Raw genomic sequence first — 27567 nt, forward strand, 5'->3', positions numbered from 1 at the left:
ACCCTTATGGCAGAAAGTGAAGAGGAACTAAAGAGCCTCTTGATGAAAGTGAAAAAGGAGCGTGAAGAAGTTGGCTTAAAGCTCAACATTCAGAAAACTAAGATCATGGCATCTAGTCCCATCACTTCATGGCAAATAGATGGGGAAACAGTGGAAACAGTGTCAGACTTTATTTTGGGGGGCTCCAAAATCACTGCAGATGGTGATTGCAGCCATGAAATTAAAAGACACTTACTCCTTGGAAGGAAAGTTATGACCACCTTAGATAGCATATTCAAAAGCAGAGACATTACTTTGCCAACAAAGGTCCGTTTAGTCAAGGCTATGGTTTTTCCTGTGGTCATGTATGGATGTGAGAGTTGGACTGTGAAGAAAGGTGAGCACCGAAGAATTGATGCTTTTGAACTGTGGTGTTGGAGAAGACTCTTGAGAGTCCCTTGGACTGCAAGGAGATCCAGTCAGTCCATTCTAAAGGAGACCAGTCCTGGGTGTTCATTGGAAGGACTGATGCTGAGGCTGAAACTCCAATACTTTGGCCACCTCATGCAAAGAGTTGACTCATTGGGAAAGACCCTGATGCTGGGAGGGATTGGGGTCAGGCGGAGAAGGGGAGGACAGAGGATGAGATGGCTGGATGGCATCACCGACTCGATGCACATGAGTTTGGGTGAACTCCGGGAGTTGGTGATGGACAGGGAGGTCTAGCGTGCTGCGATTCATGGGGTCGCAAAGAGTTGGACATGACTGAGTGACTGAACTGACTGAAAGCTTGGACTCTGGTCAACATTTACCCTGATTCTATGCAGAATTCTCCTCTGCTCAAGCCCCTTCATGAATACACATATACCAAACCACTCCCCATCTCACTACCACTCCCCCTGCCCCAGGCCAGTTTTGCTGTTTGGGGAGACACCACTTTGGAAAAGATCCTCCATGGTCTCCTTACTTGCTGTAAGTAATAAATCCTTGCTTTTCCTGATCTTTGGCTTCATTGTAACTTTTGACTAGATACCCACCAAGAGGCAAATGCAGTTTTTGGGTAACAGGTATAATTCCCTGGGCTATACAACATATCTTTGTTGGGTAAACCTATGGCTGATTCATGTTGATGTTTGGTAGAAACCAACACAATACTGTAAAGCAATTATCGTTCAATCAAAAATAAATAAAAATATATATCTTTGTTGCTTATCTATTGTAAATGTAGCAGTTTGTATCTGTTAATCCCAATCCCTAATTTGTTCCTTCTGCTTTCTCTCCTCCTTTTGGTAACCACAAGCTTGTTTTCTGTATCTAACAGGATATATTTGAGTAATGAAAGAAAATACTTCATGTAGAGACCATTCAAATTATGGCTTACATGATAGAAGAGTAGGAAAAAATTGAAAGTTGCTTAAGACACAATTGTTGTATATGAGTTGAAAATATTTAGGAAGAAAGTCTTCACTGGTAAAATATTTAGGAAGAAAATTTTTACTGGTTCTAAGTTATGTTTTAAGACATGTGGGCCCAAAAAGAAAGATGATAACATTTGTTTTTCTGAGTGCAAGCATCATGTATAGGCATGAACTTTTATAGTGTCATTATTTATTTGTCTTTTTAATTGGTTTTATTGGTTTGTAATACTCAGTGCTGATTTTGTATACAGTGAACTACAGTGTTTCCATTTTCTGAAATATCTTGATTTAGGACAGATATCATGCACAGACCCTGCTTTATCACACTCAAACATCATGATAATCCAGTGAAACTGATATTATTATATCATTTTCCAGATGAGGAAATTGAGACTCAAAGAAGTTCTCCAAGTCATATAGCTGGTAAATGGTGATGGTGTAATTCAGATGAGATCTGTGTATCTAAAAGCCTGAACCATTCTTCTAGTTTCAGAAACTAAAAACTTTTGGGCTCTATCCTCTACCTGGACCAAGATGAACTGTATGTAATATGTTTATTGATGTTTAAAGATGACCTGGCTGAAGGTGACTACTATTCTGTGTGTACTGAAGCAGCTAAGACCAGCGTGTGACTGTCACAGGGACAGGATATTTGGACAAGAATAAAAAGGCCCAACCCTGTGTGGAGGTTTGTGCCAGACACTGATGGGTGAGGCTGGGTGACAAGTCTGCTGGCTTGCAGGGCCCTGGAGGGTCCTAGTAGCCCCCTTGCTTTGTTTTTTTTTGGTTGTGCCAGCTCAGTGTGTGGCACAGTTCCTCAATCAGGTTTTGAACCTGGGCCACTGCAGTGAAAACACGGAAACCTAACCACTGGACTACAGGGAAATTCATGCCCCATTGCTAGTTTAATTGCACATAAAGATGAGCCTTCACAAGGAGGGCCTGTAAGGTCCATTCTGTCTCCACAGCATCTTGGTGGATACTGGCAGTACACTGGGCTTCCCTGGTGCTCAGTCGGTAAAGAATCTGTGTGCAGTGCGGGAGACCTGGATTTGATCCCTGGGTTGGGAAGATCCCCTGGAGGAGGGCATGGCAACCCACTCTAGCAATCTTGCCTGGAGAATCCCATGAACAGAGGAGCCTGACGGGCTACAGTACATAGGGTCACAAAGAGTCAGGCACGACTGAGCGCCTAAGCATGCGAAGCGCATGCACACACAGGGGTACAGAGGACACTGGACTGTGGTGAGGCAGCAGTGCTGCCTCTGCCCCAAGGACAGCAGACAGCCCCTCCCCACTCCAGAGAGCCTCCTAGTCACTTGATCTGGCCTGTGACCCTTATGCTGTTTGACACACAGGACAAGGTGGTCAGGCAAAGCATGGCTCTGGCTCCACCACCCTCTCCCATCACAGTATACTTGAGATGTGTTCCTTCCCCACTGTGGTCTCAGTCCTGTTCTCATTCCCAAACCAAATAGGAGTTGCTCAGCGAGTGGCAGCCCATGTTCTATGGCTGAGCATCCAACCTTTTAGTCTTGCTATCTAATCTAGAGCCTGGCTGGTCATTCATATCACTTTAGGAAATATTTAGACTCATGGGAATGGAAGTCCTGAGTTAATAGGAAAGCGGAATGATAAATATATTTTCCACTGGGAAAAAAAGGAACATGAAAGGTTCAGAACTTAGAGGACTTTTAGGAAGGGTCAATGATGCCCTAAATTATACACCTAGGAGAAATGAGGAGGCTAAATACAGAAGTTATCCTGAGGGAGACTGGAGGGTGAGTCAGGTAGACCACTGACTTGGCAGATGGAAGGTGAGGGGTGGCAGGGAAGTGGAATTTCTTTCTTTTTTCACCACCTATGCAAAGTTCCTCAAATGTTGATGAGATTCTGAAGCTTGTGAAAATGGAGCTTCATGGACCCTACCCTTGGAGCCTCTGACTGTCCTGCTGGGATAAGCCTCCAGCATGTGTATGTTCCTGGGCATTTCACAGTGTTCACATTGCTTGGTCTGAAGGCCAAATCTTGAGAATTACTGCTGTCCTCTGATCTGACAGATGTGTCACAGATTAAAAAAAATAATCATTTATTTTTCGCTGTGCTGGGTCTTCATTGCTGCACTGGCTTTTCTCTAGTCATGGCGAGCGGGGGCTACTCGCTATTGTGGTGTGCAGGCCTCTCATTTCAGTGGCTTCTCTTGTTTCAGAGCACAGCTCTAGGGTGCACAGCCTTCAGCAGTTGCAGCATGTGGGCTCAGTAGTTGAGCTCTCTAGAGCACAGGCTCACTAGCTGTGGCACTCCAGCTTAGCTGCTCCTCCACATGAGGAATTTCTCAGACCTGGGATCAAACCTGTGTCTCCTGCATTGGCAGGAGGATTCTTTACCCCTGAGCCTCCAGGGAAGCCTCTACGTCACAGACTTTTAGAAGCTGAGTAATGATTCAGAGAGCTACCACTCACAATTTGAGAACAGTTACCAATAAATCTCTGAGAAGAAAAGATTGTTTTGCTTACTTCTAACCTCTCCTTTCGGAGAAGGCAATGGCACCCTACTCCAGTACTCTTGCCTGGAAAATCCCATGGATGGAGGAGCCTGGTAGGCTCCAGTCCGTGGGGTTGCTAAGAGTCGGGCACGACTGAGCGACTTCACTTCCACTTTTCACTTTCATGCATTGGAGAAGGAAATGGCAACCCACTCCAGTATACTTGCCTGGAGAATCCCAGGGACAGAGGAGCCTAGTGGGCTGCTGTCTATGGGGTTGCACAGAGTTGGACACGACTGAAGCGACTTAGCAGCAGCAGCAACCTCTCCTTTTAAAGCCTGAGTGTCTTTATCCTGTATCCACTTTTATCCCTTTCCCCACCTGAAGAAGGTGTGGCTTTATTATAGAACCATGTCAATTCAATGTTTTTAAAGTTTGTGGGGAGGTAGCGTTATTGGGCAGGGGTAAAGTTGCTAAACTAAAGGGTGGATCCTCCTCCTCGAGGAAGGGGGAGTTGCTTCCCTTAGCTATGCTATCAGTGTTAAGCTGTGGTCCAGTTGCCTCTGCTCAAAGGGAAGGCCCAGGCAACACTGTGCTGTCCTCTGCAGGTTGTACCAGCCCAGACAGGACAGCCTTGGCAGTCAGTCATTTTCTGGATGCCAAATAGAGCAGAGGGAATATCTCTGAGTCCAAGGGACAGCAAAACACTTCATACAGAGGGCTTAATTTGTCTCTTTTTCCAAACAATCAAAAAAATAACAACTCGATCTTTTCCTTCCCCAGGAATAGGACAAAAGGAAAAGTTGGTATTTTTGAAGTGGTTCTAATGTAAGTGTTTATTTTAGTGGAAACAGATAACAAGTTCATGCTGCAGGAGAGAGCTACCCTTCCCCCCACACTGGAGGGGCGGAATGGAGGCAGAAGCGCTGTTGTCTTTCCATCCCACCCTCTGGGCCCCACTGCAGCTCTAACCCCAGCTGTGTGCTGGACTGAGGGCAGTTTCACACAGGCAGTGCACAAGAGCAGGACAAAGGGTCCCGCAGATGGGGCTGTATTTTCTGTTTGCAGATTCATATCCACTCAATCTTCACTCTAGGGAAGAGTCAGCATCTCAAGTTGGAAAAAAGGAGGTATAGTAGTATGGCCTTTGAAGGGAGGGGCACCTCTGAGTCCTGGAAGCTGCAGTGAATTGGGAGTTGGTCTACTTTGCCCCTTCTCTGGCACTGCCAATGTGAACTCACACGCCCTTGAGAAGGCAGTGCCTTTAATAATAGCTTGTATGCACAGTTGGCTCTCTGCATCTGCAGTTCAGATTCTACCAACTGCCAATGGAAAATATTCGAGAAAAAAATTTCAGAAAGTTCCAAAAAACAAAACTTGAACTTGCCAGCAATTGTGTACTTAGCATTTAAATTGTATAGCTATTATAAATAATCTAGAGATGACTGAAAGTATACCGGCTGCATGTAGATTATATGCAAATACTATGCCACTTTATAGGGTGTCCCTCGTGGCTCAGGTGGTAAAGAATCTGTCTGCAATGCAGGAGACCTGGGTTTGATCCCTGGGTTGAGAAGATCCCTTGGAGGGTGGCATGGCAACCTACTCCAGTATTCTTGCCTAGAGAATCCCATGGAGGTGTCTGGTGGGTTATGGTCCATGGGGTCGCAAGGAGTCAGATGTGGCTAACATACTTTACCTTTATCTTTGGTTAGGAAAGGGTTACAAAGAACCAAGCAAACAGTTTTGGGCCCTGGAATAGACTGTCCATTACAAAACACTAGGACATGCCGTCAACCTCTCTTTGCCTGCTCCATTCCCTCCCCACATTTGAAAACTCCCTGGTGGCTCAGATGGCAAAGAATCTGCCTGCAATGCAGGAGACCCGGGTTTGATCCCTGGGTTGGGAAGATCTCCTGGAGAATGGAATGGCAATCCACTCCAGTATTCTTGCCTGGAGAATCCATGGACAGAGGAGTCTGGTGGGCTACAGTCTGTGGGGGTGGCAAAGAGCTGGACACGAATGAGCTAGTAACACTTCATGCCACTTTATACAAGGGACTTGAGCATCCCAGATTTTGGTATTCATGGAGGTCCTGGAACAAATCCCTCATGGATACTGAGGGATATATATAACAAGAGAGGGTTAGATTTGCTGATCTCCAAGGCCCATGAAATCAGATTAGAAGTTCAGTGAAATGCTTTTCGTAGGCATTAAATAAGCACTGTTAGGTTGCATTATCTTACAGATGATCTCTGTTTTAGCATGAAATGAGGGTGTGTCAGGTACTTCAGCGTTACCTGTCATGTCTCAGTATAGGAGTAGGCAACACGCTTGTCAGGAGCCATCCAAACTCAGCCAGAGTGTGCAGCAGAGGACCATAATCTGTCTTGATTTCACAACCCTGCATGAATAAGCACAGAGCTCATAGTCTAATGACAAAGACAACCAGCTACACAAGTGATGACAATAAGGGTGAGGAGTGTTGGGATAAGGGGCATTCACGCTCCATTAAGTGCAGTTTCACCGGCTCCAGTCTTCTTTTCTGCCTCCTGCTGCTTCCCAACCATTCAACCAAGCTAGAAACCCTGGGGATCTGAGTGGAGCGAGGTTCTCTAAGGTTTGGGCCTTCCTTCCCTAGGTCTTGTTTGGGCATCAAACTTTAATGTATAGGGTGGGGGTTAGGAATTTGCATTTTAAAAAGCTCCCTGGGTGATTTGGATCCAAGTAGAGGCCACACTTTCAGAAACACTGGTCTAGGGCCTGGGAAGTGAGGACTGGAGTAGAGAGTGAGCATTGAGGAGTGAAAGGTGAGAGGAGCAAAGAATGTTCACTGCTTTGCACTCACTTGGAATTGATTCTTACTTGGAGTTGTTCCTCTTATCCCACACCCTTGTGCCTCCCTCAGTGGGGTTTCCAGTTTCCTTGAAAATGGCCTATGTCTCTCTAAGCTCGGCAAGGCCAGAAAGGTGAAAGTGTCCTTGAGAGAGGCTGTCAGTGAGGGCCTCATACACCAGCAAATATACCTGAATTCAGTCTGTACACCTCAACGGCAGTCCATTTGGTGACACCTGAATTCAGAGCGCACAATGCTGACAGCAAAGTCACCTCTTATTAGGAAGGACAATGCCGTGTGTATACATTTGGTCTGCTGAGAGAGAGAATACCTTTGGATATTTTTGCCTTTGAGAGTCAATTCACAAGGTGAAAAAGTCAGTCACATTGGTTGCTCAAAGACAAAATTGACTGAATTTGTTTTCGCTTTCATCTAGTTGTCTTGGCATTGTGTACAGAGAATCTCAGTGCCAGGGATGTTGTTTAGAATAAGAATGTCGAACGTTTGGGAATCTACTGCTATTTATGTATAATTATTTTGCTATCTTTAAACAAATCTGAACATTGAGTAAAACACATCACCTTTTCCCAAATTTGCAAGAAGTTTGTTCAAGTATTTGTGATGAAATTCTGAACACTGAATAAACATGTGTTTGAAGAATATTGTCCATGTTAGGCAATGAAGATCTAAATGTAAAACTCAATATAAAAGTAAAGCCAAATTATAAAAAAAACACAGTTTACCTCAATAACTGTCCATTGTTCTACTACGATGGCATCATTTCCTTTCCTGCTGAATCCTGGTACTCCAGAGCCTTCTTCTTCATAGATAAAGACTCCTTCCAAAGATTTTGACAGTTGATCCCCTGTGAGTAAAAAGATACAATTAAGCAGAGTTGCACATATTCAGTGTCTTTTCAGGTCATCTAAAATGTTAATAAACAACCCTTACAGGAAGCTGAAAGAAAAATATATCAATTAATAAATACTTGTTTTAGGTGAATCTATGACATTTCCCTTCTCTTTGAGGTAATTTCTTTTTTTTTTTTTCAAAAGTTAAGACAGTTTTATACCTAACTGAATTAAAATCAAATTGTAAACATGAAGACTACAATAACAAACACAAGATAAAATAATATCATACGGTGAGAAGCAAATGGATTTCCTAAGCCTAAAAACATCTGGAAATCACCTTCACCTGGAAATCAAATGCTGGTTTCTGTTCTTCATGTTGTATGCATGTCAATCATACCACTAAGAAAAACAACATCAAAAATATTAATCCTTGAAATTACAAGTGTGATATGAAAACCAAAGTGAGGTAAGATTATTTTAAAAAACATAAATACAGAACAATTCTTTGCTTCAATGATGCTTAAAAAAAAAAAAAGAATGGTAACAGGAAGATCCTAAACAGAAGTTATTGTCAAAAGAATTCCTGCTGGGAAGGAAGTTTTGAGGGAGGGCCTCTCTGACATTTTTTTGAACAGTTGACAATAACCAGCTGGCCAAAACTAAACTGATTTTATGGAAATTCTTTTGTCTCCTACAATTTTCCCATGATCATGTGCTGGTTAAACATTTTGTTTTTATACAGCACATCAAATTTCCTTGATGGACGATTATCCAAATAATAACCTACAAAGTTTTCAAAACATCTATTAAGCTTAAAGACCAAAAAACAAACAAACAAAAAAACCCAAAGTAATTCAAATGTAATTTTAAGTTTTCATTTTTATTAATGAGCTATAAAACTTTAAGAGAAAATCACTACTACTATTTTTATATCAGTTACAGTTCGGGCAGAATAACATGAAGAATTTACCTTGTTCGGCATGGTTCCCAAAACCCAGTAAAGTTTAATTTACTTGTTGAACTTGCTATTCTAACTACAATATATGTTCTACTTCCTTTAAATGTACTTGTCTACTATCATACCAAAGTGACCCACAGAATTAAACCTGTTTTTGATCATCAGTTTGGAGCATCCCAAGACCATCTTTAAAATTGTATATTTGACTCAAGTCATTTTTTAGAATGGGGGTATGAACTTCAAGAATAATTATATACTGTGATAATTATGTAGTTAATTGTAATCTCTTCTTATTTACTTTAGGATTATATAGTTGGAGAACTATGGGTTTTGTGGTATCTGTTTTCTTGTTCTCAGTATTGAGATTCCTTAGTATTTCTAAACTTCTCTTGGTTTAAAAGAATGAAAATGTTGTAGACTCACACACTGCAATACCACCAAGAATAAAAAAGAAAGACTCACTGGAATACAACAACATGGATAACTGTCAGAGATACTATGTTGAGAAAAAAAGCGAGGAGATAAAACATACTGTATAGTTCAACCTACATGAAGTTCAAAACTAAGCAAAATTAATCTATGGTGCTGGAAGTCAGAACAATGCTTCTCTCTGCATGGGAGGATATTAATGGGGAAGGGCCATGAGGAGGCCTTCTGGGATTTCGGAAATGTTCTGTATCCTTTTTTTTTTTTTGCTTTTTACCCCTCAATATTCAGATATAGTAGTTGACATATAAGGAAATGTTCTGTATCTTGAACATTTGTCTTCTATTTAGTTGTACGCATAAGATTAATGCATCTTGTTCTATGTATCTTATTCAGTTCAGTTCAGTCGCTCAGTCGTGTCCGACTCTTTGGGACCCCATGAACCACAGCACGCCAGGCCTCCCTGTCCATCACCAACTCCTGGAGTTCACCCAAACCCATGTCCATTGAGTTGGTGATGCCATCCAACCATCTCATCCTCTGTCGTCCTTTTCTCCTCCTGCCCTCAATCTTTCCCAGTATCAGGGTCTTTTCCAATGAGTCGGCTCTTTACATCAGGTGGCCAAAGTATTGGAGTTTCAGCTTCAACATCAGTCCTTACAGTGAACACCCAGGACTGATCTCCTTTAGGATGGACTGGTTGGATCTCCTTGTATCTTATAACTTCAGTTAAAAACAAAAGACATTCCTTCTCACTTTAGACCTCCCCAAGTCCCCTGAAGCTTTCTTAGGGACCATTCTGGTCCTCAGAGCCACAGAAGAATGATAACTTCCCAGGAAGGGCTATTTCTATCTCTTAAGAAACTCTCCCTGACAGAAGCAGTAGCTGGGGAGGGGGGCAGAGAAGGCCTCATGGGGAGTGACCATTGGGGTGCTTGGTGTGTTATACTCCAGCTATTGGGGTAAGGTGACAATTCTGAACAATTACTTAACAACTGTCCTGAACTGACTCATCTCTTAACAGCATGTATCTCAGACCTTCCCACCCTTTGTGCCTTGGCCCACTGGTGTGCTTAGAATGGGGTTCAGATGAACTAAGGTACAGGGTGCCCCCTCCTGCCCAGAGCAGCTTTTCCTCTATCTATGTGTCCTACAATATTGTTGTTCAGTTGCTCAATCGTGTCCGACTCTTTGTAACCCTATGAACTGCAGCATGCCAGGCTTCCCTGTCCTTCACTATCTCCTGGAGGTCAAACTCATGTCCATTGAGTCGGTGCTGCCATTCAACCATCTCGTCCTCTGTCATCCCCTTCTCCTCCTGCCTTCAACCTTTCCCAGTATCAGGGTCTTTTCTAATGAGTTGGCTCTTGGCATCAGGTGGCCTAAGTATTGGAGCTTCAGCTTCAGAATCAGTCCTTCCAATGAATATTCAGGATTGAATTCCTTTAGAATTGACTGGTTTGATCTCCTTTCAGTCCAAGGGACTCTCAAGGGTCTTCTCTAACACCACAGTTCAAAAGCATCAATTCTTCGGTGCTTAACCTTCTTTATGGTCCAACTCTCACATCCATACATGACTACTGGAAAAACCATAACTTTGACTATATGGACCTTTGTTGGCAAAGTAAAGTCTCTGCTTTGTAAAGCACTGTTTAGGTTTGCCATAGCTTTTCTTCCAAGGAGCAAGTGTCTTTAAATTTCATGGCTGCAGTCATCATCTATAGTGATTTTGGAGCCCAAGGAAATAAAGTCTTTCACTGTTTCCATTATTTCCCAATCTATTTGCCATGAAGTGATGGGACCAGATGTCGTGATCTTAGTTTTTTTTAATGTTGAGTTTTAAGCCAACTTTTTCACTCTACTCTCTCACCTTCATCAAGAGGCTTTTTCATTCCTCCTCACTTTCTGCCATAAGGGTGGTGTCATCTGCATATCTGAGGTTATTGATATTTCTCCCAGAAATCTTGATTAAAACTTGTGCTTCATCCAGCCTGGCATTTTGCATGATGTACAATATTATCATTTTCTATGTGTGCAGAGGGCTTCTCAGATGGCTCAGTGGGTAAAGAATCCACCCACAGTGCAGGAGATGCAGGTTTAGTCCCCCGGAGGAGAGAATGGCAACCCACTCTAGTATTCTTGCCTGGAGAATCCCATGGACAGAGGAACCTGGCAGGCAACAGTCCATAGGATCACAAAGAGTTGGACACGACTAAAGTGGCTGACGGAGAAGGCAATGGCATCCCACTCCAGTAATCTTGCCTGGAAAATCCCATGGATGGAGGAGCCTGGTGGGCTGCAGTCCATGGGGTCACTAAGAGTCAGACACGACTGAGCGACTTCACTTTCACTTTTCACTTTCACGCATTGGAGAAGGAAATGGCAACCCACTCCAGTGTTCTTGCCTGGAAAATCCCATGGATGGAGGAGCCTGGTGGGCTGCAGTCCATGGGGTCACTAAGAGTCAGACACGACTGAGCGACTTCACTTTCACTTTTCACTTTCACGCATTGGAGAAGGAAATGGCAACCCACTCCAGTGTTCTTGCCTGGAGAATCCCAGGGATGGGGGAGCCTGGTGGGCTGCTGTCTATGGGGTCGCATAGAGTCGGACACGACTGAAGCGATGCAGCAGCAGCAGCAGCAAAGTGATTGAGCATGTATGCATAATATTAAAAAGTTACAAAGAATTGACCTGATCCACTGCTTCTCAATTTTTTTTTCTGGCCTTGCTGTGAGTAATATGTGAGATCTTAGTTTCTCCTGACCTGGGACGGAACCTGTGCCCTCTCAATGGAAACACAAGTCTTAACCACTGGACTGCTAAGGAAGTCCCGTGGTTAGCTTTTAAGAATAGGGAAGATGTCCATTTTGCTCATCAGTATAAACCCCATGTGCCAGGCCTAGGGCCTGGTGTGTATATATATATATATCTATACATATATATATATATATATACATATGGAGTTTCCCTGGTGGTGTAGCAGTAAAGAGTCTGCCTGAAATGAAGGAGACTTGGGTTCAATACCTGGGTCAGGAAGATCCCTTGGAGGAGAGCATGGCAACCCACTCCAGTATTCTTGCCTGGAGAATCCCCATGGAGAGAGGAGCCTAGTGAGCTCAGTACATGGGATTGCAAAGAGTAGGACAGGATTGAGCAACTATGCACAGTAGCACATACATACATATATGTATATATGAAATGAATACATATATGTTTCAGTGTCATTACTCTACCCTACTCCTCATTCTGATACACCTCCAACTCCACACAAGCATTTTTATAGGAGTGAAGAGACTGAAATGACTATCAAGTGAAGTCTGAAAAGAATCTACAAAAAATGAAAGTGTAGCCTTCAGATGTGGGTATATCATAGGTAGGAAGAGGCAATGCTCTGAGGGTGGTGGGCATTGGTAGGCTAGTGAAGTGTAATAACCTCAAGTGGTGTGTGTGTGTGTGTGTGTGTGTGTGTTCTGTACCTGTTGGTAGAGTTGACCATCTCATCCATGTCAGCTGCCCACTGGATCTCTACATGTTCTGGTAGAATAAAGTGCTTTGTCTCTATTGGCATAATTGGATAAGCCTCTTGTAGGCTCCTCTGGATTCATTTGGGAGTTGTAAGTGTGCAGAGAACCCAGCTGCAGGCCAGTTTGGAGAAGGTCAGATGCTGGAGAAGGCCAGGAACAGGAGAAAGTCATGCAGTGAGACCCTCGGGCCACAAGAACAGCAGGAGGGTCCCTGGGTGCCCCTGTGTGTGGGACTTTTCAAAACAGAAAAGGCTTTGAAAGTGAGTGGGAAAGGGCACTGAAGAGGAATTTCACAGACCTTACAATATTTCCACCATGACTTTCCTGACTTAAATTTTTTTTTTTTTCACTTCTCTCTGTTTCTGGAGAATTTTATAGAATGAGATTTGTGGAGTAATATATTTAAATTTCTGAGCAGTATCTGGTTTTGTGCTTCTCCTCATGTGGGCTGGCTTCTGACAGTATTTTGGAAGAGGATGGGAGCAAGACAAAACAAAATATGCATTGTCCCCTACGTGCTTTGGATGTCAGGCATCAGATGTTCTAGGACAAAGTAGCCCCTTCAGCCTTTGACTTGCTTCTTATGGTGACACAGGCACAGGTCACAATTTCCCCTCCACAGCTTCCCTGTGTACTCCCAGGAAAGTCCTGAGTGACACACCCAGTCACCAGACCTTACAGACCATGGCTCATTAGGGCTTGGCATGGCCTGCAATGCAACACGCCTAATGAGACATTCCGGAGCTGCTGACAGGGAGAGACTCTCCCTGGGGTTCTCTAAATAGCTTCTGAGGCTTTAAGAACAAAAGCCCTACAGAGCCTCTGGCTGGCAACTGCTGTGGCTAATTTTATTTCCACCAGGCAAGGCTCAAGGCAGGGATGCCTGAAAGACATTGTGAAAGGAGGATTTGTCTTTCCTTAAGCAATTAGTCATAATCCAAAATTTGGAATGGCTCTTTAAAGTTTTTTTTGGCCACATCACGCAGCTTGCAGGATATCCTAGTTCCCTGACCAGGAATGGAACCCAGGCCTTGATAGTGAAAGCGTGGAGTCTTAACCATTGGACTGCCAGGGAATTCCACACACTCCAGCTCCTTTTTTGAATGGCTCTAACTTAGACTCTTTGGAGGGAAGAGCAAGACATAGACACAGAGAGAGAAACATGTGAAGCATAAACTGACCTCCAAATAGCTGATTCATACTAAAAGTATTGTAAGAACATCTTGTAAGTGTCAGGAGAGAAAACCAATCCCAGAAAGTGAACTCTGACAGTGGGTGAGGCACTGTGGGAGTCACTTTGTACATAGTGTATCTTACCAAATTCTCACAACAGTTATGAACTCTGACAGTGGGTGAGGCACTGTGGGAGTCACTTTGTACATAGTGTATCTTACCAAATTCTCACAACAGTTAGTAGAAATGTTTTTACACCCCTTTTAGGAAACTGAGGCTCAGTGAGCTCAACTAACTTCCCCAGGTCACACAGCTCTAAGTAGAAGACACAGAATTTAAACTGTTTAAATACTAAAGTCCACAGGCTTTATATCAGATCTGGCTGTTTCCATAAAAGATCAACTTGGAAGAAGTTTCCAATAACCAAAAATACTATTAAATCTTTATTGAGTACTTGCTAAGTGCCAAACACTATGCAAGGGGCTGTATTTTGGGGTGCTCCAATGAGCTAGATCCTTACTCTTGGTTGCTAGTTAAATTTGGAACATGACTTGACAAATTTAAATAACCAAAATCTTTAGTTGTATTAGTTAAGGCATCACTAGGCTGATTTAATAATAGTGAGGTTTATTGAGATCTCATCTGGTTTGCTTTTTCATTCCTCTCTCTAACCTCAGTGAATCATGGTCCCTAACTATCCTGATGTGCATAAACTCCATTCTTCTTAATGCATTTTTCCAGTCTCCTTACTATCTTTTTTTTCTTTTCTTTTAGCACTAATCTCTTTTGAAAAAAAACAACAAAAAACACTTTTCTTAAAAATAATTTTTGGAAAGTTTTGCTTGTTTTTGTGACAGACAAATGATTACATATCCATTATAACTAAAAGAAGATTAGATAGAGATGAAAGATAAGGGAAAGGCATAAATAAATATAGATCATTTTCTGAACCAAAGTTTATTTTTCTATACAAATTTTAGGAGGAGTCGGGTTTAGAGAGGAGGACATGCTAGGTAGTATCCAAAACTGGGCTGCTGCTGCTGCTGCTAAATCGCTTCAGTCATGTCCGACTTTGAGTGACACCCATGACCCTGGTGGCAACCCACCAGGCTCCCCCATCCCTGGGATTCTCCAGGCAAGAACTCGGGAGTGGGTTGCATGTCCTTCTCCAATGCATGAAAGTGAAAAGTAAAAGTGAAGACGATCAGTTGTGTCTGACTCTTAGCGACCCCATGGACTGCAGCCTTTCAGGCTCCTCCGTCCATGATATTTTCCAGGCAAGAGTACTGGAGTGGGTTGCCATTGCCTTCTCCCATCCGAAACTGGGCTAGTGTAATAAATTTGGATAGTAATTGTTAAATGCCATCGTATGCCTCCTGATTGGGCTGCTGTAGTACATCTTACTCGGAAAATTCTACTAGTTGATCACACCGAGGTTTGTCTATTTCTGATAGTTACAACCCAACAGCAAACATTACAATAGTACCACACAGGATTGTTAAGATTTTACATTAAAGTTGCATGTGCAATTGCCAAATTCAGACTTAAATTGAAGAATGTGGGGCAAACCACTAGACCATTCAGGCATGACCTAAATCAAATCACTTATGATTATACAGTGGAAGTGAGAAACAGATCGAAGGGACTAGATCTGATAGATAGAGTGCCTGATGAACTATGGATGGAGGTTCATGACATTGTACAGGAGACAGGGATCAAGATCATCTCCAAGAAAAAAAATGCAAAAAAGCAAAATGGCTGTCTGGGGAGGTCTTACAAATAGCTGTGAAAAGAAGAGAAGCGAAAAGCAAAGGAGAAAAGGAAAGATATATACCCATTTGAATGCTGAGTTCCAAAGAATAGCAAGGAGAGATAAGAAAGCCTTCCTCAGCGATCGATGCAAAGAAATAGAGGAAAACAATAGAATGGGAATAACTAGAGATCTCTTCAAGAAAACTAGAGATACCAAGGTAACATTTCATGCAAAGATGGACTCGATAAAGGACAGAAATGATATGGACCCAACAGAAACAGAAGATATTAAAAAGAGGTGGCAAGAACACACAGAAGGGTGGTCGTGGGACGGCTGGGCGCCGGGAAGCGCTCTGCAGGCGCTGTCAAGTCCTCTCCGGCCCAGCAGCCAAGGCGGAACCTTAGGCTTTACAGATGACCGCTGCTCGTTTTGGGGACATTGAGGGGCACAGAGGTGTTCAGTGGAGGGCTCGGGGATGCGCTTGGGCTGGCAACCTCGGGTGGGCTGGCAACCTCGGGTGGGCTGGCAACCTCGGGTGGGCTGGGCCCAGGAGCCTTAGAGTCAGAGGCCGGGCTTGTTCGTGTCTGCAGGCGACCGGCCTTGTGCGTGGCGTGGCCAAGGGGTCGCACTGCCGGTGCTGGGGTGGTAAGTGACGCCTGACATTTATTTGCCTCTGAAGGGAGTCCGGTGGACAGACTCTGGCGTCTTTGAGTCTTCAAGCACTGTCAGCGCTGCAGAGGTTTGCCTCCTTCCAGGAGTCGGCCAGAGCGCACGCCTTGACGTTTGGCAGTGCCCTTGCAGACAGGAGTGGCATTGCATGTAGCCCCAGAATGCCGTGTGCACATTCTTCACTACCCTGGGTTCCGTAGGTTCCAGGGCCATGCACAGGTTCTCCACCAATGTGATCATTTCACTTTCCTCTCATCGCCCCTGAATCTTTGTTTCAGGTAAGGAGGTCTGGGATAGTGCCGGGAGCAGGAGCTCCGCTCGTGGCAAAAGTCATGAGGAAGGAGGCTTGGCATACGCAAAGACAGGATCGACCTCAGGTGTCCCCCTGGACATTCTCGAGCATCTACCCCCAAAACCAGAGTCTGCCTACTTTCTGCTCTCACCTACACCTCTGACTTTATGGGGGGGCTGTCCCCCACTACCTCTCTGAAAAAAGAGTTAACTTACAGCTCCAGTTAATAAAGTTCCTGGGTGTGATAGTGTTTCAACTTACAAACTCCTTTGGAGGGCCTCTAGCCTGCCTCAATAGGTTTTTCCGGCCACATGTGATTGTTCAGAGCCTCCCAACTGTGAAAGGCATGAGATGTTCTAAACTGTCTAAATACAGATTCCTTTGAGCAGTTAAAAGATCGATTAGAAATTGTATTGGTGAAGGGTTTTTCACTTGTTGGGCCAATGTTTGCTGCTAAGTCTCCATATCCCTTACCTGCTGTGTCCCTGGCAGTGTATTGATTAATATAATTGGTGTAAGTAGTAGCTTTAATGTTTGTAACCTTGGACCCTTGAGTTAATTCTTTTTCTTGTTATAGCCCGCCACACCTTTGCCCTGTAGGAATGCAACTTTATCTAATGCTTTTGGAGGGTGGCCCCTGACTAATCACCTTTAGAGAAAAATAAGTTTTCTCAAGAAAGTGTCTTAAAATGTTAACAGGCCTCCGGGCCAGGAGATGATGCAAATCACCTAAACTTTTGCATATGGTAAGTTTGCAGGAAGAAAGCCTGGCTTACTGCATGACTCCCCCTTCCCCCATTATCCTCTATGCATAACTTAAGGTATAAAAACTACTTTGGAAAATAAAGTGCGGGCCTTGTTAACCGAAAAAAAAAAAAAAAAAAAAAAAAGAACACACAGAAGAACTGTACAAAAAAGATCTTCATGACCCAGATAATCACAATGATGTGATTACTCACCTAGAGCCAGACATCCTGGAATCTGAAGTCAAGTGGGCCTTAGGAAGCATCAAAGGTTCATAAGCATCTAGCTTATGAACAAAGCTAGAGGAGGTGATGGAATTCCAGTTGAGCTCTTTCAAATCCTAAAAGATGATGCTGTGAAAGTGCTGCACTCAGTATGTCAGCAAATTGGGAAAACTCAGCAGTGGCCACAGGACTGGAAAAGGTCAGTTTTCATTCCAATCCCAAAGAAAGGCAATGCCAAAGAATGCTCAAACTACCGTACAATTGCACTCATCTCACATGCTAGTAAAGTAATGCTCAAAATTCTCCAAGCCAGGCTTTAGCAATACGTGAACCGTGAACTTCCAGATGTTCAAGCTGGTTTTAGAGAAGGCAGAAGAACCAGAGATCAAATTGTCAACATCTGCTCGATCATGGAAAAAGCAAGAGAGTTCCAGAAAAACATCTATTTTTGCTTTATTGACTATGCCAAAGCCTTTGACTGTGTGGATCACAATAAACTGTGGAAAATTCTGAAAGAGATGGGAATACCAGACCACCTGACCTGCCTCTTGAGAAACCTGTTCGCAGGTTAAGAAGCAAGAGTTAGAACTGGACATGGAACAACAGACTGGTTGCAAATAGGAAAAGGAGTACGTCAAGGCTGTATATTGTCACCTTGCTTATTTAACTTATATGCAGAGTACATCATGAGAAACGCTGGGCTGGAAGAAACACAAGCTGGAATCAAGATTGCCGGGAGAAATATCAATAACCTCAGATATGCAGATGGCACCACCCTTATGGCAGAAAGTGAAGAAGAACTAAAGAGCCTCTTGATGAAAATGAAAGAGGAGAGTGAAAAAGTTGGCTTAAAGCTCAACATTCAGAAAACTAAGATCATGGCATCCAGTCCTGTCCTTCATAGCAAATAGATGGGGAAACAGTGGAAACAGTGGCTGACTTTATTTTTCTGGGCTCCAAAATCACTACAGATGGTGACTGCAGCCATGAAATTAAAAGACGCTTACTCCTTGGAAGGAAAGTTATGACCAGCCTAGACAGCATATTAAAAAGCAGAGACACTACTTTCTCAACAAAGGTCCATCTAGTCAGAGCTATGGTTTTTCCAGTGGTCATGTATGGATATGAGAGTTGGACTATAAAGAAAGCTGAGTGCCGAAGAATTGATGCTTTTGAAGTGTGGTGTTGAAGAAGACTCTTGAGAGTCCCTTTGACTGCAAGGAGATCCAACCAGTCCATCCTAAAGGAGATCAGTCCTGGGTGTTCATTGGAAGGACTGATGTTGAAGCTGAAACTCCAATACTTGGGCCACCCGATGTGAAGAGCTGACTCATTGGAAAAGACCCTGATGCTGAGAAAGATTGACGGCAGAAGGGGATGACAGAGGATGAGATAGTTGGATAGCATCACCGATTCAATGGACATGAGATTGGGTAAACTCCGGGAGTTGGTGATGGACAGGGAGGCCTGGTGTGCTGTAGTTCATGGGGTCGCAGAGTCAGACACAGGTGGGGGACTAAACTGAACTATACTGTGCAATAATTAGAATCTTTTTTCTTAGTAGTAATATCTGTCCTTTTAGCCATTGAACTTGAGAGGCAAAAACATTTCCACCAACTCTGACACAGGTCAAATTTTTTAGGTATCAACATATCATAGTATAAAACTTACCTTTAGATGTTTCCCAGCATACAAAAGAATCAATTAAAGACAAGCCTTGTTTATAATAAAATGTAGTTAACTCCAGCCAATCAGCATCAAGTGTACTAATGACAGAGCCTTTTCTTGTTACTTTCATTGACAGGATGCCTTCCTGATAGTTCCAGCAGGTTGATTCATCATCAAAAACATTGAAGACTGTATACAACTTGTTATCTGAGGATAGGTGTTCAGAAGGAAGAAAAAAGGGAAAGGATTACTAAAATTGTTTTTTAAAAATTTAATTAATCATGAGCTATTTCAAGCATACAGGCACAGAGAATAATAAAATTACCTACCATGCAAGTTTTATCAAATGTTAACTTTGGGCCATGTTTGTGTCAGAGCTTTTTCAAGGAAATGAGAGATGTGTGTAGATAAGGCTCACGATGTATCTCTCCTAATCCTATTCTCCAGAAATAGCTACTGTAATGAATTTGGTGTTAATCATTCTCATGCAAGTACTTCTGTTCTTTAAAATACATGTCTATACATATAAATGATGTTTTGCAATTTAAAATTTTTTAAAAATGGGGTGTTGTATGTATCAATCCATAAGTTAATTTTCTTGTTCAACATTATGCTTTAGAAGTATAATTAATACATGTAGGTCTTGTTCATTTAGTTTAACTGTTACATAGCATTCAAGTTTACTTTTCTCCTATTGATGGAAATAGATATTATTATTGAATTTCTGTTATTACAAACATTATTCATTCCTTGGATACATATGTGAAAGTGACTCTAGAATGCATACTACTTTAAGTTAGCAAATTCTTAACTTGGAGGTCCATGGACCCACATCATTGGTTGTGCATTAGGAAGTCTGACGTTATTTTCATCACAGAAAGTATTAGGGATATGTGTGTTATCTGTGTTTTTCTTGGTGAGTTTCCATGGATTTCACCAGAGTCTCCAAGAGGTCTTTATTATGTGTCTGCTCCCAACTCCCTGCACCAAAAGTTAAGAACCAACCCCTGGCATAGAAAAGTTATCAGGGTTTTAAAATAATCTAAATAGAAGGCAGAATCTAAAGACTGATAATTAAGTAGCATATTCGATTTGGAATTTAAAAGATTAGGAATAGACATTTGATCTAATCAAAGTCAGGATGGGAATGAGCACGAGTTTAAAAGTAGCCATGGGCCTGGTGGGCTACCGTCTATGGGGTCACACAGAGTCGGACACGACTGAAGTGACTTAGCATAGCATAGCATAGCATAGCATAGCATAGCATAGCATGGATACCAGGTGGCACTAGTGGTAAAGAACCCTCCTGCCAACGCAGGTGATGCAAGAGACTTGGGTTCAATCCTTGGGTCAGGAAGATCCCCTGAAGGAGGGGATGGCAACCCACTCCATTATTCTTGCCTGGAGAGTCCCATGGACAGAGAAACCTGGGGGGTTATAGTCCATAGGGTTGCAAAGAGTTGGACTTAGCATGCAGCACACATCGATAGAATATAATAGTTGACCATATAATAGAATATAGAATAGAATAATGACCATAATTCCAACACTCGTTCACTCTTACATTCCTAAATTTTTCACACTACAGGAAAATCAGGGTGGTAGTTAGCTAAAGAACTGGTTAAATAAAAATGGAATGGTGTTGGTGGTGGTGAGGTGGTGAGATGATGAGCTGGGAAATGCTCTTGGTTCTTTCTTAAGGAGGCCATGCTGACTGTGGTCCAATGAGTGTCTGCCATGCACAAATATTGAGCAATCTCACCACAACCCAGAAAGCTGATACCATCAGTGCATGTGGCCTCAGCACCAAGACTGATCAAAGGATCAGTTAATAGCAGCTAACTTAATACAGAGTCCATTCTGTGCCAGGCAGAATAAGCACTTTGTAGACATCTCATTTCTATTTATCACAGCAACACCTTTCTATAAAGACACTGAGGCAGTCTGACTGTAAACTCCTAACTCTAAGGTTTACGCAGTCTTTGATTTTCTCTATTAGTGCTTTTTAAATCATGCCCATAAATGTATCAGAAAACTTAGAACAGTCCAAAATACTCTCAGTTTCTTGGGAAGACCTGCTAGCTGCAAAGAAGAATAAAACTATTGTTTAAAGTTATTTAAGGATGCAGGCACTATTGTTATATTAATTGTTTCATCATGATGTGCATTCTCATATTCCAGTTGGTGATTAAAGGAAGCCAATTAACTTCAAAGGTGAAAACCATCCATGAAATGGGAAAGGCCAAAACTAAAATTCTCACGGACTGTTTTTAGGGAAAAACATAAATCAGAACAGCTTTCTTTATAGAATCACTTTTTTGGTACACATGCACAGCCTTCATTTTACAGAGGTGTTGGCTCATGACTAAATGGAAGCCAATTTTTAACACAAAGTTTCATTACGTGGATGGTGTATGACCATGCCAGGGATAACTGTATGGAAAACTGCCCTACCTTACACCCATCTGTAATAATTTAAAAAAATCAAGACAAGTTTATACAAGTTTATTCATTAATCTTTAGAGATATAATTTGTCTCGTATTTGTTAAAAACCCTTCAAAACATATTTTTGCTAAATTTAAAAGAATATAGATCCTATTTCTACTCTTCTTGTCTATTATTACCTTCTCCTTTTCTTGATTTAGAGAAACTGGGGCTGCCATCTCGTTCCATTTGACACTGTCCGCTTTCACGATGCAGTTCTTCCTCGATTCCACTTTCAGACGATTGCCCACTTAATGTTCCTTCATTCCAGTTTTTACAGTTTTCCTCTGGACTACGTCTCACATGCAGTGTTGATTCAATGTCTCCATCAAGGGTGGTTCCATTGCAGAATTTAAGTGGTGCGTAGTGCTGTGATATGAATCCAACAAATCTCATTCCTCTTTTACCAGCTACATTAACCTGAGGTTTAAAAAGAGATGTTAGAACAAAATGTAAACTTCATTTACATTGATTACTTTATCAATTAATCTTTAGGCTTATTAAGGAAATCCATTAGAAAAGGAGTAAATCGACCAGTAACTAAAGGCCTATTCATAAACAAACTAATGACCTCTAATACAGGACCAGGCCTAAGACAGAGTCACACTATTATTCTGATTTCTTCAAACAGAACTAATACACTTTAAAAATTACAAAAACAAGAATTGTATTTTCTCCAAAAGGTTATTATTTGGGAAGAACTAATAATTCTATAGCATGAATTTTGCAGCCCAATGGTTTCTCCAGTTGAAGTAAAATATAAAACTATTTTAAGAAATGCTCAAAAATAACATTACCAAATACATCTTAATTAATAAAGACGAGACGTTAATTTAAAAGCAGAAAACATGCAGTCTTGTTTGCTTGATGTAGGTAAAAGAAAAATGTTAAAAGACTTACTCTTGACAAATGTGTATGCATATACATAAGCCAAATTCATACTCCCACTCTGATCTGCTCATATCTTGAAGCTATTGTCTCCTTTCTGGGCCAAATACACATAATTAGATTCAATCTTGTCAGTTACCGAGTAGGGTTCAGAAACACATGACAATGCCAGTGAAATCATTTGAGAGCTTAAGAGTGATTATTTTCACACTTGGCACTTTCCTTTCTCTGCTTTTGCATCATTTCTTTGTTCTTTTTGTGTCATGTCTTTCTCCTGTGTTAAACACAATTCTTTAGAGGGTAGGCACTATCTTACTCATTTTTGTGTTGCAATGTTTTGTACCTATACGTGCTCTATAAGTATTCGTTAAATACGTTAAAATGAAGAAATAGCAACATCTTTTATAGTGTCACTACTTTAAATGTTTTAAGTGTTTTAAATTTACTTGGAAGGGGAAGAAAGAGTTATGATGAGGATTGCAAGTGCAAACATCTATAGTCAGAAATGAAAGGGAATGAAAAAGGCCAGTAAGAAGAGTGGTGAGGGACTGCCCTGGTGGTCCAGTGGCTAAGACTCCGTGTTCCCAGTGCAGGGTGCCCAAGTTCAATCCCTGCTCAGGGAACTAGATCCCACATGTCCAACTAAGAGTTTGCATGTTACAGCTAAAGATTCTGCATGCCACAGTTAAGACCATGTGTGTGTTCCAAGTCACTTCAATTGTGACAAACTCTTTGCAGCCCTATGGACTGTAGCCTGCCAGGGTCCTCTGTCCATGGGATTCTCCAGGCAAGACTACTGCAGTGGGTCGCTATGCCCTCCTCTAGGGGATCTTCCAGACCCAGATATCGAGCCTGTGTCTCCTACGGCTCTTACATTGCAGGCAGATTCTTTACAGCTGAGCCACTGGGGAAGCCCAACTAAGACCCGTGCAGCCGAATAAGTAAATATTTTTTTTTAAAAAAGAAGAAGAAGCAGGGTGAAATCAGGCTGCAATATCCACTTAAAGGGGCCGACTGTAACTTAGCTCTGGCCAAAGAGGAGGGAATTCTGAGCCAGGCAGAAACTATGGGTATTTGGAGCTAGGACAAACACTGCTGACACAGTATCATTTACTCCTATAAATTAGCACATTAAGATTGTAGCACTGCAAGAAGCCTCCAAAATAACCATAAATTGTCTTTTATATCAGGACTCCTGGGAGAGGAGAGGAGATGTGGTAAGGAGCCAGGTCAAAGTGTTTTTTCTAGGTCTTATTTGTTGATTTGGGGGGAAAAGTGCAGAAGGCTTTCTCTATTACTAAAAAGTTTTGTCTGGAAAAGTTTGGTTATCTTATGGAATAGTACTGTCTTTTCCATTTTTAATTTAGAAGAGTGATGTTTTTTAATGTTTTTTATTTAGAAATCCTAGGGAAAACATTTGTAAATCTAAATTTAAAAAAGAGCAAACATTGACATAATATTAAAATAACCTAAAATCTAGCTGTTCAATAATTAACTCTTTATATAAGGCATTTGTTCAAAAATGGTACTTGGCACTTATCTATTGCTCTTGTTCATACACGGGGCAATGTTCAAACATTTCACATGCTATGTTTCCTGAAGCTGTTCTCTTCATAAAATAACCCCATTACTCTAATTGCTGAAATAATAGTACTTTCCTGTTTAAATAGATCTTTAACTGTGTTCAGGAAGTCAAATGCAAAACAAGGGCTCTCATGACGATCTATTAAGACTAAATTAGCAGTTTCATTTTTGTTTCTAGAGTGAATTTATTCCTATAAAAAATATTTCCCAGAATAGTAGCAGTAAATAGTGTATGAGTACCTTGTTTATAAAAATCTAGTTTTGAAAACTGTTCCTAAAAAACCTTAATGAATGGTGACTTTATATCTAAATGAGAAATACTTAGCTGCTATAACTGGCAAAACACAAGCCACAGATAGTCTTACACGGTCATTTAAAGCTTGGGAACAACACAATAGAAACAGTGAACAAATTTCACAGTTTCTTATTTGACAGGAAATGCCTTAGGTTTTTGGCTGTATTCATTTAAATAAAGCTAAACCTTACACGTATGTCAATGCAACTAAAGTTAAAAAAATCCAAACTTTAGCCAACAAATCCTGTCAACTTCAAATACTTATGAATGTACAATTTTTTCAATCAATATACATATAGTGTTTAATTTTTCATTTAAGGTTTATGAAGTTCTATTGAATAGGTTTTTTTCTCTCAACAGCCAGTGTACTTGTCATGTTCAATGCCCATAAAGTATTCTATCTTATTGTTAGACCATTGCCTCCTTCTCAGTTTTCCAGTTGTTGAGAATTTGGCCCCTGTTTAAGGTATCTTTGTATAAATATGACTTTTCCCTTTTCAGTCAATTTCCTGGAATAGATTCCTAAAAAGGAAAATAAAATAAGATTTATGATTTTTATAACCAAATTGATATTCACTGTACTAATTTATTCCAATGCTAATTGCATTATATATGAATATATTTGAATTTTTTCTTAAAGGTCTTTACAGCACTGAATTTAATATTTTCAATTTAATTTCTCAGTTCATACTGGTGAGGTATTACTTCTCAGTTTTTACTTACATTAAAATTTATTAGTTAGGTTGAACCCTTTGCCAAATGTTTCTTCATTATTTGTGTTTCCTTTTGTACTTTCTGTGGATTGTCGGTCCATTCAAGACTGAATGTACTTTCATGCTTTTGTGTTCATTTCCTATATACTCTGAATATGAAGATTCCGTAAGACACGTTTCTTGACCATTTCTCCGGATTCTTTTTTTCCTAGTATATAATTATATTTATATATTCAAACTCAAGTTCCTCAACTACTCTTATAATTAAATATGTCCAGTCTTTCATTTTCTTTTGGATTTTTTAAACTTGAAAAACTTAACTCTTTATTTTATGTGAAATGTGTGGAGTCTATTTTCTACCGATCAATTGCCCATTTTCCCAGCACCATTCACTAAGTAATGGTTATTCCTCCATTTTATTTATCAGATTTGTTATGAAACTTATGTATGTATTAATTTATTTCTGGCATTTCTTTTCTGTTTCACTGGCCTCTATTTCTGTTTTTAATTCTACAATTTGGTAATATGCTTTAATTTGTTTTAAAGTCTAGTAGACTAAGTCACCTATCATTTCCCTGTTCTTTTTAAAGTAGGAAAGGAAACTGATGAAGAAATATGAAATATTTCTCAATATCCCATGAAAAAACACGTATTTTAGTACCTTTTCTATCAGTTCTTTTGTTACGTCATTTGTTTGTGTCTCATAAGTTAAAGGACATTCCTCAATCACAAGCCTTGGGCGTCTTTGTCCACTGGGTGCTGTTGAATGCTTCGTGCTGTAACAGAGAATATGTTTATGGTTGGAAGCCAACTGTTAATTTTTAACTAATAAGCTCATGTGAAAATGAGTGAGCTACTCACAAATAAGGTCAAGGTATCCCTTTTTCTTTGTTATTTCAACTTTAATGGTTGTCTTCTTATGTAAAATTATCAGAAAAAAACATAATAATTTCTATTTAGATTACCGTGGTTAAAATCTCTAAGAATTTAATTTCTAATTTAACATGAAAGAAAAACTACACGTCCATTGTTTTGATAAGTTATGAGAAATTATTTTAGATCACAGCTATACCTCATTATTGTGCAAAAGTGATCCTTTTTAAGTGCAGATAAATATTGTCCTATCTTTTTCCTTTTTCTTCTTTTCTCAACTTCCCCCCTTGATTATTCTTAGCCATGGCAGGGCACTGCTAAATCTATTTGAAGTAAAGCAAAAAGAGAAAAATAACTTATCCATGGTTTATAAGATTTGTAGTTAGGACATAAAGTGTTGCTACTGTGTGGTAAGTGACCTATTTACCTAGTAATGCTTGAACTAGTAAAGACCTGATGTGGCACCCTATCATGGATAAAGCTGGTTGTGTACATGTCCTCTCAGAATGTCCGAGTGGGCAGTTAGTTATTCAGTAGCAGACAGGGTTCCTAAAAGCACATTGGGAATTTTTTTTTAAAGCCTTTTCTTTTCCCCATCTTTCTGTTTTCTTCTCTCTTTCCCTTATTTCATTTTCCCTTCTCTGCTTAGTCCTTTCACAGTTAAAGTGATCATTAGTCCATCACTGTAAAGAGAAAACACAATTTCTACCTTGGTCTTTGAAATGATTTTGATACAGTTGAAGAGCTGTGTAACAAATATTTAATATGTATATCAAAGACATTGGTTTGGTTATTTTTACTTTTCCACCTGTAAGGAACAACAGTATTCTGAATACTATCAAATGTACAAGCTAGGTTAGCAAAAACATTTGTATTGTCTGGAAAAGCAGCCATTAAAATTTAAAAAGCTAAAAAAAAAATCTAAAAAGGAAGACTTTTATCTCCTATTTTTTGGAAAAAGCTGGTAAGAGATCTATCCAGTTTATGAGAACTTAGCATGTAGGCCTTTTTGCTGTAGAAGTTTTGGAAGTTAGTTTCTGTGGCTACTGTTAGTAAAACTACATCGGACACTTCAGAAAAAATGCTCAGTGAAAGGGGACTTGTTCAGTCAGCTCTTTCAGCTCAGTGATTGGAGGCAGCTAACTGTTACTCCCTCATCTGGTGAAGTTGCTACAGGAGTGTTCCCGCTCTTCTTGAGTATATTTTTCTTTTCTTCTGTTCACTGACATCCTTACCAAGGACCTATTTTTGTCTGCAAGGGGCTCAATCCTGAGAAGTTTTAAGGAAGGAGATTGACATTTTCTTCTCCCAATCCAAGTTCAACTGTTGGAAAATCTGCCTTTAAGCCAAAACCCCTAATTATCCTTTATTCTCCATCACTGTGTTCAAACTTTCTTTTCTTTTAGCCAAAGAAAACTTTCTCTCTTAACAGCTTCTCAGTATGACAGTTTTATTGAGCACCAGCCTTACCTTAATTTCAAGCGCGAGAGCACCACCCTGTATAGGTAACTTGCAGGCAAGTGTTTTTGCTGCCCCACAGGTTGTATAACAGGATGAATAGCTCCAACAATATATCCTTTAAGATAGTAGTCTTCCACTTTTGTTACTATATCAAGAATGGAATTTATCTTGATGACTTCTGGGTTTGGCGAAGCTGAAATATCAAATGCAGAGACATTTGCACACTCATAAAGTTGAACTATACATTATTTCTATCTATGT

General features: G+C 40.8%; 1 protein-coding gene across 4 annotated transcripts in view; it reads right to left on the minus strand.

Moving 5' to 3' along the window:
- The window catches only part of RFTN2 (raftlin family member 2), a 69351-nt gene that overhangs the window by 26823 nt on the left and 14961 nt on the right, over positions 1-27567 (minus strand). For all 4 annotated transcript variants that reach the window (XM_055573011.1, XM_055573013.1, XM_055573012.1 and 1 more), the window contains exons 3-8: positions 27316-27499; positions 25634-25748; positions 21633-21912; positions 19011-19214; positions 7463-7584; positions 6184-6287 (exon numbers count right to left, since the gene is read on the minus strand). In XM_055573011.1, coding sequence (XP_055428986.1) covers positions 6184-6287; positions 7463-7584; positions 19011-19214; positions 21633-21912; positions 25634-25748; positions 27316-27499 — 1009 coding nt within the window. The remainder of the gene's footprint in view (positions 1-6183; positions 6288-7462; positions 7585-19010; positions 19215-21632; positions 21913-25633; positions 25749-27315; positions 27500-27567) is intronic.

Source organism: Bubalus kerabau, chromosome 3 (genome assembly GCF_029407905.1).
Source record: "Bubalus kerabau isolate K-KA32 ecotype Philippines breed swamp buffalo chromosome 3, PCC_UOA_SB_1v2, whole genome shotgun sequence".
NCBI classification, from domain to species: domain Eukaryota; kingdom Metazoa; phylum Chordata; class Mammalia; order Artiodactyla; family Bovidae; genus Bubalus; species Bubalus kerabau.